Source organism: Coregonus clupeaformis, chromosome 7 (genome assembly GCF_020615455.1).
Source record: "Coregonus clupeaformis isolate EN_2021a chromosome 7, ASM2061545v1, whole genome shotgun sequence".
Classification (NCBI taxonomy): Eukaryota; Metazoa; Chordata; class Actinopteri; order Salmoniformes; family Salmonidae; genus Coregonus; species Coregonus clupeaformis.
Genome location: NC_059198.1, coordinates 32,929,951 through 32,943,972, shown reverse-complemented (window position 1 = coordinate 32,943,972; position 14,022 = coordinate 32,929,951). Strand labels below are relative to the sequence as shown.

At 43.2% G+C, this 14,022-nt stretch overlaps 1 protein-coding gene across 3 annotated transcripts in view; it reads right to left on the bottom strand.

Moving 5' to 3' along the window:
- Window positions 1-1,513: 1,513 nt before the first annotated feature.
- Window positions 1,514-14,022, bottom strand: part of LOC121569768 (serine/threonine-protein kinase BRSK2-like) — a 28,141-nt gene continuing 15,632 nt past the window's right edge. For 2 of the 3 annotated variants that reach the window (XM_041880945.2, XM_041880947.2), the window contains exons 14-19: window positions 13,275-13,875; window positions 10,880-10,928; window positions 8,838-8,961; window positions 8,258-8,459; window positions 6,104-6,193; window positions 1,514-6,021 (exon numbers count right to left, since the gene is read on the bottom strand). In XM_041880945.2, the coding sequence (XP_041736879.1) occupies window positions 5,813-6,021; window positions 6,104-6,193; window positions 8,258-8,459; window positions 8,838-8,961; window positions 10,880-10,928; window positions 13,275-13,875 (1,275 nt within the window). In that variant the 3' untranslated portion in view covers window positions 1,514-5,812. The remainder of the gene's footprint in view (window positions 6,022-6,103; window positions 6,194-8,257; window positions 8,460-8,837; window positions 8,962-10,879; window positions 10,929-13,274; window positions 13,876-14,022) is intronic. The other variant, XM_041880948.2, reaches the window with a different exon arrangement.

Sequence of the window (14,022 nt, the reverse complement as noted above, 5' to 3'; positions counted from 1 at the left end):
ACAAGTGTGGGTGTTCAATACCTGGGGTGATGCGTGAGTGCCCTGCCTGCCGCCTCCCGGCCCAAAAGAATGTTGACTACGACGTGTGGTGTACTGTCCCTTCGTGCCACCAGAGTGGCACTGTCGCTGTCCTCCTCCGCTCTCTCGGCCGGCGGCTCCACCCAGCTCCATCGGCTCGGAATCCGAGTCGTCCGAGGTGGAAATGGGCAGACCCCTACCAGGACGTCCTCTTGCTGGGCGGGTGATCGAAGACCGCCCGAAAGAGGCGAGCGAAGTCCCTGTAGTCCTCCAACACGGCTCCTCCCTCGTTCCACACCGCGTTGGCCCACTCTAGGGCTTTCCCACAGAGGCAGGAAACGAGTACGGACACCTTCTCCCGCTCCAATGGCGCCGGTCTGATGCTGGCGAAGTAAAGCTCCAATTGGAGGAGGAATCCCTGGCACAGCGCCGCCGTCCCATCAAACGCCCGTGGTCGGGATATCTGGATCCCTCCGGGTGCTGGGGTGTAGATGGCTGGATCCAGTTGGCCAGCTGGTCTCGACAGATCGGGTCCTCTCCTCTCCATGCGTTGGACAACCTGAAGAACCCGATCCATCGCTTCCCCCAAGCTGGCCAGCATTGTGGAATGCTCCTGGACCTGTGCCACGACTCCAGGCATGCGCTCTTCTCCCGCTGACTCCATAACGGGTGAATGATTCTGTGATGAGTGTGGTGAAAGGAGTCAGGCGCAGGAGGGTAATCACCGAATACAGAGTTTATTCCTTTGTTGACACACAAATGTGCTCCAATAGCAATCAACGAAACAGGCACAGGGGAAATAAACATCCCTGGCAATTACACTGTTGTGAGTAGCTCCACCGAGCTATATACTCTCACAATTAACAATCACCCACAAGGACAAGGGGGCAGAGGGAACACTTATACACATACTAATTAGGGGATTAGAACCAGGTGTGTGTGATTGACAAGACAATTGTGATGATGATTGGAGCGGCAGTGGTTAGTACTCCGGTGACGACGAACGCCGAAGCCTGCCCGAACAAGGAGGGGAGGCAGCCTTGGCCAAAGTCGTGACACAAAGCACCCGCTGCTCGTTGAGAAGAGTAAGAACGATACGTGCTTTCACGTCAGAGTCTCCAAAAGTCTCCAATAACACCAGAAAAAGTTGCTAGATTTGTCGCTAGTCGCTTTTTTGAAAATGTGTCGCTAGAGGGGTCTGAAAACTCTAAGTTGGTAACACTGCGTACATGGATGACATCACACTCACAACACCGCCTCTTTTTTGTCATATGGCACGCGGTGAACACCCTTTGCAAGCGCATTTACCAATAGAGTCAATACAGTAAATTATCAATCAATTTACACATCCAAAAAACAGACCCGGGAGCTGTCGTGTAGCTACACAGTGTAGGCTACATTTGGCAAAATTATAACAAATGCAGATTATGTTGAGCACAATTTATGCTCAGTAATCCTAATTAATAGAACAGTAGGAATTGAGGCACAGTTTCTTAATTTCTGATGTAGTTTATTGTTCTTTATTTATCACAGGCAATAATAATAATCCTAATAGTGCACTTTCATAAAAAAAATAAAAATAATAGACATTTCTTATTTAATCATTCTCATCATGTTGTTTTGTTCTACTGTGTATGAAGGGGGGGGTTACAGTTTTACAATCTTGGAATGATCAATAATGATGACAACAATAATCATATTGTGAGTACAGTGTGAATAAAGAATCAAGATATGGTTTCATACTTACTGTATACAATGGACAGAGACATGGGGAGGGGTGTGATTATATAAGGATGGGGTGGGGTTGAGGTATTTTCATCTGGATGAGAAGGGGGGGGGGGTTCAAGAAGAGATACAAAGAGATAATGAGGGAGGGGGAGTGGTTGGAGAGAGAGGGGGCCATTTCGTTGTAAGATCCACCCACAATGGGGGTGAAACGTCTCCCCCTCATCCCATCGTTTACTTTGAACGGTTATTTACACAGAATGTCTAAGAAGGGTTTCGCTCTAGTTGTGTCTCCAGACAGTATTTCCCCTAGTTTTTGTTTTCAGGCGAGTCAAGGCCGGGCGTAAAAGCTCTCAGTAACAGCAACGTCCAGGCCCTCTGGCCTCAACAACAGCAATTGAAACCAATAGAAGCCAAACTCTTTTAGACATGGAGCAACAGAGCTAGGCAGGGAGAGGCCTACCCCACCTATACAACGGTAGGGGTAACACTGTCTCCCACTATCCCTCTCTTATTTTTAGCACAGGATAATGGAGAATGAAAGACTGTGGGGTCGTGGGTAAAACTGTCTTGTGTCACATCTCGCTCCCATTTAAATGACCCCTGACCTCTGACCTAGCATTAGAATGTGGCGTGGGAGAGGATGAGAGCTCGGAGAGGTCGTGCACATACATACTCACACAGACACCGGACACATACACGGACAGGTCGAGCAAATATAACAGGCATGTACCTCCCTCCGTACGCATCATCTTAAGGCGGCCAAACTCATTCCTGGCTATGCAAACTCTTACTACTACTATTCTGTGCAGGACGGTGCTGGATTCATATGCCACCTATATTAATGCAGTAAAAAATAACATTCACTGTCATCATCACCTATGGGGCCACATTGCTTTCCGGTAGTGTCATGCAGCATTTCATTGGTGACTAGCTTGGCTAGCCTGGTTACACATTCACAATAGTTCCTGGAACCATGCTGGAAAGGACAATGTGAAAGTAAAATATCCAAGACTGCAGAGTACGGTTCAGGTCGGTACGATAGTAGGAAAATGGGTACATGATTCCTGCCAAAAGTCCTTTAGTGAAGGGTGTGAGCTACAATGAGAGGTGAGTACTCAAGTCAACAAGCTATAATCATGTTCTTTGCTGTGTGGAAGGGGAGCGAGACAAGCCCCAGGTAAGGAAATAGAGGAAGACTTCCTCCCACTCTTTTTGTTATCATGGTAAATGGCCGTTTCACACCAATGAAGTGTACAGGACAGCCGATATAGACAGAGAGTATGCTAAGTAAAGAGTTACAATAACCTACTGTTCTACGTCTCCTAGCTACAGAATCGCCCTGTTTGCTGTACGAGCAGCTGTGTGCTATGGTAGCAGTGTGTTGACTCTGACTGATATGAAGTGTGATGATGGCAGATGGGGACGTGGTTTACCGTCTTAGTTACTGTGTCGTGGTCACAGCCAAGGAATGGTGAGGCAGGGTGAGATTGATAATAGGGGCTTAAAGGCAGTGGCATGAAACAACAAGATGTCAACTGACAACAAGGGACTAGGGAGCGACTAGAACGAAACCTGCGTTTTCTTTTGGTACTCTGTGCAAGGGGAAGGGGTATGAGGGGGGTCGTAATGAAGGGGGGATGGGTGGAAATGTCAGTGGCCAAGGGCGAAGGGATGGTAGGGGGAAACTACTTTATTTGTTTTGTGTCTTTTAGGACAGTGCATTCCAATTTTAAGGTCCAGTTTTTAAGTTTTTTTTTCTCTGAAAGTACAGGAGGGTTTCTGTTTTCGGAGGGTCCGTGTGTGTGTGAATACGGCTTGTGTTCTGCACGTGGGGTTGGGCCCTCAGTCAGTGTTTTTATGTGGTGTGTCCATATCTTTGTACCCTTAAGTAACAACATTCTAGCAGAGTATGACAGGGAAGGAATCTGAGATTACTACCCCCACCCTTTCTTGCTCTCCTCTGCTTTTTCAAGTGTCTATGAGATTATTTTTTATTTACTTCATGGAAGATTTTCATCTTTTTTGCCATCCCAGAAATTCCCAAAGCATCAAATCTATCCTTGGTTCATTTCTTAAAATCTGTTTTGTTTTTGTTTTGTTGCTTTAAATGGGAAATCATCTTCATTATACCAAACAAAGACAAATCAACAAAAAAGACACAACATCAAAAGGAGCTGGAAGGATTTTTGCAGCATTGGTTTCTAAAACATTGAGGAATTAATGGACAAGAAGTTGTTTTCTGTCTCGCTCTGGAAAAGACGGTTCAATCTGGTTTCAACTACAGCAGCCATTTTGTCAGTTTCAATGCTGTTCCAATATTCCAACAGAACTTTCCCCTCTATTCTTGTCAGCATCTTCCCTTTCCACTATCTTTCCTCTTTACAATATATAAATCAACAAATTAATATTAAATAAATCTATGACATAAATAAAATAAATAAATACTTTTACAATAGTGTTTTTTGTTTTTGACATTCACTTGGTTAGCGTTATCCTCAATTTTGTTGGCGGCAAACATCAAACTCATTTGCGCTCAAATCACATAAACAAAAGGAAAAAGGAAACAAAAAACGAAATGGATTTCATTCTTTTTTTGTGTGTGGTCTGTTTCTTTCCTCTCCTGGAAGTGTGCAGCGGTTTCAATGTTTTTCTCTCTGTCATCCTTAAGTCAAAGTCTCTCTTTTTGTTTCTTGAAATGAGCGTTTCTACCTCCTCACCTCCCTCCATCTTTCTGCTCTCTGAACAGAACAAGTCAGTTTAGGTGTATAGGGCCTTTTCAAAAGCTGCATCATTCAGTGCCCCATGTCGGCCATATTGGAAATGGAAGGAAGGGAGGAGGGTTGGTTGGTTTCTGTAGAAGACAATAATGGATGTGGAGGGCTTGGTTCAGTCCTCTTGGAATGAACACAACTGATGAAGTTAACTTGCTGTGAACTACAACATCTTCATCTTCCATTAAGCTGAAGTGAACCGAGCTCATCATTCAGAGGATCTACTGAGGGTTCCATTCATAGTATTAGAATTACTCTAATGATTCTAATTATATCGTTCTATTATCTGTTTTAAATCTCTCCATGTTCCAGATGTCAGTTGTAGTGGGGGCGTTGAGACTTTCTCCCATGCCTTGTCTGTTCTTTTTCTTCAACTTGGGTGATATCTGTAGAGATATCCGTTGCTTAATCCTCATTTAAAGGCAAGATGGTTTTCATAAGTTTGTTTGAATTGTATTTTAGGAATCATACAAGTGTGGTGCTTAGTTATAGAGAAAACAGATATTTGTCTTTATTTTGTTCATATAGCTGTATTGACATCTTTGGAGCTACTTGGATGCAAAGATGCATTTGGACGCTTCATTCTGATTTTGATGCAGTCTTCCTCATCATTATCTTAAATTCTACCATGTTTCTGTTCTCGTAACTTATCGTTACTGAGAATCCAGTGAAAGGACCCAACCTGTCTGTTTTCTTGATGTCCACTAAATTGACTTGACCCGTAATATTTCACTCTCACTGACCCAAAAAGCGATGGTAGGTAAAACTTAAAAGTGGATCCGCGTCAACTGGGAAACACTGTTATAATTGTTGATATTATTTCTGAATTTCCACAAAGAGTTTTCATCTTATTGGTTGTAGAGCGGATAACTTAAAAAAAATCAATTTAGCCTTTAACCATTCAGAGCCTGCCATTCCCCATATAAGTCTGCCTGATTATTTTACTGGCTACATATTGTTGTTGACAGTTGCATGATGCGTTGTACTTCAAATGTACAATTAGACATTCTTCTGAGCTTGGCTTCTCTTCTGAAGCGAATCTATGAGCGACACTGCGTTATCTTCTCGTCTTTTCTTTCTTCTATCTTGGTGGCCAACTATCTTCTTGGGCCCGTTTCAGGTTGAAGCAGTGGTTTGTAATGATGATTGCTGGGTCAGATGGTTCGGTAGATGTGACGGTGGTGGTGGTGATGGTGGTAGTCTGAGGGGGTTTGTCTGTGTTGTTTTCTAGGGTCATCTCTCTTTATCTTTCTGCCCAATCCTGTCCTGTTGATGTCTGTTTCCACAATGTTCCCTCAGGGCTGGGACTGTGTCCCGTTGGAGGAAAGGAGTCTGGTCTTGTCTTTGCCCGAGCCCCTCCTCTGAAGCACGCTCCCGCTACCCCCTATCCCTGCATCACCACGCTCACACCTCTCCCCCCGGTCCCCACCTCCTTCCGAACGTCGGGAGTTTTGCCGGGTCGGGGTGCCGGGTGGACGAGAGGTCAGCTGCCCATTCTTCTCATCTAGGGAGAAAAAGAAAGACATGAGTTTGATGAAGACAGAGATATAAATAGTGTGTTTGTGTGTGTGTGTGAGGGGACCCACCAGCAAGTGCCTGCACAGATGGCTGATCATGAGTACTAAGTAACTGGGCTTGAATCGTTTCCACCACTCTCTTGAACCTGCGACTTGGACCTAAGGAGACAGACAAACACTCCGTCAAGGTATACACTGCCCCGCATCAATATGGAGATCACGTTAAGATTAATTACCTACACGTATAATGAGTTCTGTTAACTGTCTCCTGACAGTTTCGTGGTACATGTTGGGGATATATTTTTATTTAATTTTTTTATTTAACCTTTATTTAACCAGGTAAGCCAGTTGAGAACAAGTTCTCATTTACAACTGCGACCTGGCCAAGATAAAGCAAAGCAGTGTGATAAAAACAACAACACAGAGTTACATATGGGGTAAAAAAACATAAAGTCAAAAAAAAAATACAACAGAGAATATATATACAGTGTGTGCAAATGTAGCAAGTTATGGAGGTAAGGCAATAAATAGGCTATAGTGCAAAATAATTACAATTAGTATTAACACTGGAATGCTAGATGTGTAATAGATTATGTGCAAATAGAGATACTGGGGTGCAAAAGAGCAAAATAAATAACAATATAGGGATGAGGTAGTTGGGTGGGCTAATTTCAGATGGGCTATGTACAGGTGCAGTGATCGGTAAGGTGCTCTGACAACTGATGCTTAAAGTTAGTGAGGGAGATAAGAGTCTCCAGCTTCAGAGATTTTTCGTTCCAGTCATTGGCAGCAGAGAACTGGAAGGAATGGCGGCCAAAGGAGGTGTTGGCTTTGGGGATGACCAGTGAGATATACCTGCTGGAGCGCAGACTACGGGTGGGTGCTGCTATGGTGACCAATGAGCTAAGATAAGGCGGGGATTTGCCTAGCAGTGATTTATAGATGGCCTGGAGCCAGTGGGTTTGACGACGAACATGTAGTGAGGACCAGCCAACAAGAGCGTACAGGTCACAGTGGTGGGTAGTGTATGGGGCTTTGGAGACAAAACGGATGGCACTGTGATAGACTACATCCAATTTGCTGAGTAGAGTGTTGGAGGCTATTTTGTAAATGACATCGCCGAAGTCAAGGATCGGTAGGATAGTCAGTTTTACGAGGGCATGTTTGGCAGCATGAGTGAAGGAGGCTTTGTTGCGAAATAGGAAGCCGATTCTAGATTTAACTTTGGATTGGAGATTCTTAATGTGAATCTGGAAGGATAGTTTACAGTCTAACCAGACACCTAGGTATTTGTAGTTGTCCACATACTCTAGGTCAGACCCGTCGAGAGTAGTGATTCTAGTCGGGTGGGCGGGTGCCAGCAGCGTTCGATTGAAGAGCATGCATTTAGTTTTACTAGTGTTTAAGAGCAGTTGGAGGCTACTGAAGGAGTGTTGTATGGCATTGAAGCTCGTTTGGAGGTTTGTTAACACAGTGTCCAATGAAGGGCCAGATGTATACAAAATGGTGTCGTCTGCGTAGAGGTGGATCTGAGAGTCACCAGCAGCAAGAGCGACATCATTGATATACACGGAGAAAAGAGTCGGCCCAAGAATTGAACCCTGTGGCACCCCCATAGAGACTGCCATAGGTCCAGACAACAGGCCCTCCGATTTGACACATTGAACTCTATCTGAGAAGTAGTTGGTGAACCAGGCGACACAGTCATTTGAGAAACCAAGGCTATTTAGTCTGCCAATAAGAATGCGGTGGTTGACAGAGTCGAAAGCCTTGGCCAGGTCGATGAAGACGGCTGCACAGTACTGTCTATTATCGATCGCGGTTATAATATCGTTTAGGACCTTGAACGTGGCTGAAGTGCACCCATGACCAGCTCGGAAACCGGATTGCATAGCGGAGAAGGTACGGTGGGATTGAATTATAGGATAAAATATAGGATAAAATCATGCCAAACATTGGTTACCAAACACTGATTACACATTTTTGCCAATAAAAGTATCATAGACTAAATTAAACTGTAACTTAAAGCGAATCCTAACTTCCGCTTAAGTCAAATTTTTACTTGAAAATCCTACTCCCATTGACATCAATTCATAAAAATAAAAAAATACAAAAAATAACTAAGTGACAATTCGCATTAAGTGAAAGTATTGCCCCTTGGTGGGTCGCAAGAACACTTTAAAAAAGTCGTACTGTTTCACAAACAAGTTTGGGAACCACTACCTGATATGAGGGTGAAAGTCACGCTGTAGATGCTCTTTCCTTCCCTTTCAGCTCGTTCCCTCTCTCTCTCCCTCTCTTCCTCAGAGAAGGCGATATCCACCTGGAACTTAACGGGCTTCTGGAAGACGGAGGGGCCACCAGAGGACTTATACTCTGCTCTGAAGCTGGTCTGGGAAATGACGCTGTGACTCAGGGATGGGATCTGGACAGATGTAATGAAAAAACACAGCATTGAAACAGAGGTGGAAACTGCTTTACAAGCCTTACAAGATTTTCATCAATGTTTATTTGTTCATGTTTTATGAATGTGGTTGTGTATCTTTGCATCATGGCTGTACAGGCCTTTCACTGAAACTCAGTGAGGGGAAGGTACAGATACAGAGTTAAAGAGAAGGAGATAGAGAGAGTGAGAGAGAGAGAGAGAGAGAGAGAGAGAGAGAGAGAGAGAGAGAGAGAGAGAGAGAGAGAGAGAGAGAGAGAGAGAGAGAGAGAGAGAGAGTTGTCAGAGAGAGAGAGAGAGAGAGAGAGAGAGAGAGAGAGGAAGAATGAATGAGGATAGAGGATAGACAGAGATACTTACAGACAAGAAGGCATGGACTATATCAGCTTTGATGGAACTAAGTGGTTTGTCTCTAATGACAACAAATATCTGTTCCTCCTTTTCCAGGCTGATGAAGTTCCCAAACCACGACTTCTTGGCCAGCCTGCAATTCAGAAGCATTCTTAACAGTTATACAGTTGAAGTCAGAAGTTTACATACACTTAGGTTGGAGTCATTAAAACTAGTTTTTCAACCACTCCACAAATCTCTTGTTAACAAACTATAGTTTTGGCAAGTCGGTTAGGACATCTACTTTGTGCATGACACAAGTCATTTTTCCAATAATAGTTTATAGACAGATTATTTCACTTATAATTCACTGTATCACAATTCCAGTGGGTCAGAAGTTTACATACACTAAGTTGACTGTGCCTTTAAACAGCTTGGATAATTCCAGAAAATGATGTCATGGCTTTAGAAGCTTCTGATAGGCTAATTGACATAATTTGAGTCAATTGGAGGTGTACCTGTGGATGTATTTCAAGGCCTACCTTCAAACTCAGTGCCTCTTTGCTTGACATCATGGGAAAATCAAAAGGAATCAGCTAAGACCTCAGAAAAAAAATTGCAGACCTCCACAAGTCTGGTTCATCCTTGGGAGCAATTTCCAAACGCCTGAAGGTACCATGTTCATCTGTACAAACAATAGTACGCAAGTATAAACACCATGGGACCACGCAGCCGTCATACCGCTCAGGAAGGAGACGCGTTCTGTCTCCTAGAGATGAACGTACTTTGGTGCGAAAAGTGCAAATCAATCCCAGAACAACAGCAAAGGACCTTGTGAAGATGCTGGAGGAAACAGGTACAAAAGTATCTATATCCACAGTAAAACGAGTCCTATATCGACATAACCTGAAAGGCCGCTGAGCAAGGAAGAAGCCACTGCTCCAAAACCTCCATAAAAAAGCCAGACTACAGTTTACAACTGAACATGGGGACAAAGATCGTACTTTTTTTTCCTCTGGTCTGATTAAACAAAAATAGAACTGTTTGGCCATAATGACCATCGTTATGTTTGGAGGACAAGGGGTAGGCTTGCAAGCCGAAGAACACCATCCAGACTGTGAAGCACGGGGGTGGCAGCATCATGCTGTGGGGGTGCTTTGCTGCAGGAAGGACTGGTGCACTTCACAAAATAGATGGCATCATGAGGAAGGAAAATGATGTGGATATATTGAAGCAACATCTCAAGACATCAGTCAGGAAGTTAAAGCTTGGTCGCAAATGGGTCTTCCAAATGGACAATGACCCCAAGCATACTTCCAAAGTTGTGGCAAAATGGCTTAAGGACAACAAAGTCAAGGTATTGGAGTGGCCATCACAAAGCCCTGACCTCAATCCTATAGAAAATATGTGGGCAGAACTGAAAAAGCGTGTGCGAGCAAGGAGGCCTACAAACCTGACTCAGTTGCACCAGCTCTGTCAGGAGGAATGGGCCAAAATTCACCCAAGTTATTGTGGGAAGCTTATGGAAGGCTACCCAAAACCTTTGACCCAAGTTAAACAATTTAAAGGCAATGCTACCAAATACTAATTGAGTGTATGTAAACTTCTGACCCACTGGGAATGTGATGAAAGAAATAAAAGCTGAAATAAATAATTCTCTCTACTATTTTTCTGACATTTCACATTCTTAAAATAAAGTGGTGATCCTAACTGACCTAAGACAGGGAATTTTTACTAGGATTAAATGTCAGGAATTGTGAAAAACTGAGTTTAAATGTATTTGGCTAAGGTGTATGTAAACTTCCGACTTCAACTGTATATTCATATTTTTATATTTTTAAGAATCTACATTTAAAATGTATGTTAAATATAGGTGCTTATTACCATTTATGAACATTTATAAGTATTTATAATGGCTTATTCAAGGAAGTTGATATGAAGTGTTACCGAAACATGCAGCATAGAAAAGTGTTACAGGCTAGCAGATAGATAGCATTTTACATGACAGGCAGGACAGTCATTCTGATGGATATAGATAGCCTAACTGTATATGTCTATGATTATCTACTTACTCTGGGCTTGATTCTGGAGTTAGACTGGACATGTCTTCCGGTGTTGGAACTACAGGAGAGCAAAGGGAGAGAGATGGCGAGAGAAAGAAAGAGAGAGAGGGGGCGGGAAGAGAGAGAGAGAGAAAGAAGAGAGAGTCAGAGAGAGAGAGAGCGATGGGGGAGTTATATATAGAGGGAAAGATAGAAAAAGAAGGAGAAAGATAGAGCGGGTGGGGAGGGAGAGAGGGAAGTAGAACTTGATGACATTACTTGATGAGGTTCAGTTTCATTGATTTAATTACCAATCTGTCTAATTAATTTGAGCACCGTATAGTACACTACAGTCCTTCTGCAATGGTAGAAGAGATTGTGGCTACAGAATATGCACATACTGGTCACTTTAATCATGTCTACATACTGTTTTACCCACTTCGTATGTATATACTGTATTCTAGTTATGGCTCATTCTATAGTGCCTTCAGAAAGTATTCACAACCCTTGACTTTTTCCACATTTTGTTGTGTTACAGCCTGAATTTAAAATTGATTAAATAGCGATTTTTTTTCACTGGCCTACACACAACACCCCATATTGTCAAAGTGGAATTATGTTTTTAGACATTTTTACAAATTAATAAAAAATTAAAAGCTGAAATGTATTGAGTCAATAAGTATTCAACCCCTTTGTTATGGCAAGCATAAATAAGTTCAGGAGTAAAACTGTGCTTAACAAGTCACATAATAAGTTTAACATGATTTTTGAATGACTACCTCATATCTGTACCCTACACATGCAATTATCTGTAAGGTCCCTCAGTCGAGCAGTGAATTTCAAACACAGATTCAACCACAAACACCAGGGAGGTTCTCCAATGCCTCGCAAAGAAGGGCACCTATTGGTAGATGTCTAAAAAAAAGCAGACATTGAATATCCCTTTGAGCATGGTGAAGTTATTAATTACACTTTGGATGGTGTATCAATACACCCAGTCACTACAAAGATACAGGCGTCCTTCCTAACTCAGTTGCCGGAGAGGAAGGAAATCGCTTAGGGGATTTCACCATGAGGCCAATGGTGACTTTAAAACAGTTACAGAGTTTAATGGCTGTGATAGGAGAAAACTGGGGATGGATCAAAAACGTTGTAGTTACTCCACAATACTAACCTAATTGAAGCCTGTACAGAATAAAAAACATTCCAAAACATGCATCCTGTTTGCAACAAGGAACTAAAGTAATACTACAAAAATTGTGGCAAAGCAATTAACTTTTTGACCTGAATACAAAGTGTTATGTTTGGGGCAAATCCAATATAACACATTACTGAGTACCACTCTCCATATTTTCAAGCATAGTGGTGGCTACATTATGTTATGTGTATGCTTGTAATCGTTAAGGACTGGGTAGTTTTTCAGGATAAAAAAAAACCCAGAATGGAGCTAAGCACAGGCAAAATCCTAGAGGAAAACCTGGTTCAGTCTGCTTTCCACCAGACACTGGGAGATGAATTCACCTTTCAGCAGGACAATAACATAAAACACAAGGCCAAATCTACACTGGAGTTGCTTACCAAGAATACAGTGAATGTTCTTGAGTGGCTGAGTTACAGTTTTGACTTAAATCTGCTTGAAAATCTATGGGAAGACTTGAAAATGGTTGTCTAGCGATGATCAACAACCAATTTGACAGAACTTGAAGAATTTCGAAAATAATAATAGGCAAATATTGTACAATCCAGGTGTGCAAAGCTCTTAGAGACTTACCCAGAAAGACGCACAGCTGTAATCGCTGCCAAAGGTGATTCTAACATGTGAATACTTATGTAAATGAGATATTTCTGTATTTCATTTTCAATAAATTTACAGAAATGTCTAAAAACATTTAGTTAACTTTGTCATTATGGGGTATAGTGTTTTTTAATCCATTTTGAATTCAGGCTGTAACACAACAAGGGGTATGAATATTTTCTGAATACACTTTGTAACTACTGCTGTACACACCTTTCCTATTCATATACTGTCCATACTGTCTATACACACCATTATATACATATATATTTATAATCCGGACTCTGACATTGCTCGTTCTGATATTTCTTAATTTCTTTATTTTTAGTTTGGGGATTTGTGTGTATTGTTTTGTATTGTTAGGTATACTGCGCTGTAATCAATTGATTTGATTTGATTGAAAATATGAATCACAATGCATATCATTGTTTATATCATATTATTTACTTTAGATATCCAAACATCAAGGTTTGGCCCAATTCCGTTTTGACTCCATCAAATGAAATGAAATACATTGAATTGCCAAATTCCTGAATTGAAATAGAATTCACCTCTCTCCCCCTGCAGTTTGCCCATACCCCCCCTCCCCTCTCACACTGCAGCTTGCCCACACTCCCCCCTCTCTCTCACCCTGCAGTTTGCGTCGGTGGAAGCGTGGCGATCCCAGCAGGTTGTTCTTGAAGGAGTTGAGGCGTGTCCTCCAGTGGGCAGAGCTACTGGCAGCCATCCCCCCGCTGCCTCCGGGGCTGGAGGGTGGGGTTAGGGAGAGGGATCCGCCCCCGCCCCCTCCCTCCGCCCGCGAGGAGGAAGAGGAAGAGGAGGAAGAGGGAGGGGTGGGCGGGGGGTGCTGGGGATGGTGGACGGGGGTGCCCAGGGGGGTGGGGAGTGGAGACCCCTGAGGGGTGACCTGTGGCACAGGGGCAGAGTTAGGATAGGCGCTCTTAGTGACCGACTTAAAGACGGAGGGGGCGGGGAAAAAGAAGAAGCGAGGGATGGGGGAGAGGATGGGTGAGGGGGACGGAGAGGGAGGAGCTTGGAGAGGTAGTGACTTCATGGACTGAAAGTGGGGGCGATCGGAGAGCCCTTTGGAGGGCAGGGTCTGGGTTTTGGGGTCGGGCACGGTCGTCCGTTGTGTCGGCCGGGGAGTGGTGGCACTTCCTGGTTTGGGGTCTTTGGAGTGGGTGGTGGAGGTGGAGGTGACTTCTGATTGGCTGAAAGTGAAAACTGGGCTCTGATGGTTGGGAACAGAAAGGACAGAGGGATGGAGAGGAGGGAAGGAGGGAAGGAAAGATGGAAAGATGAAGAGAGCAATGGTCCTGAGTTATGATTTATGAATAAACTGTAGACTTCTGATTGTACTTACATTTCTAATTATAGA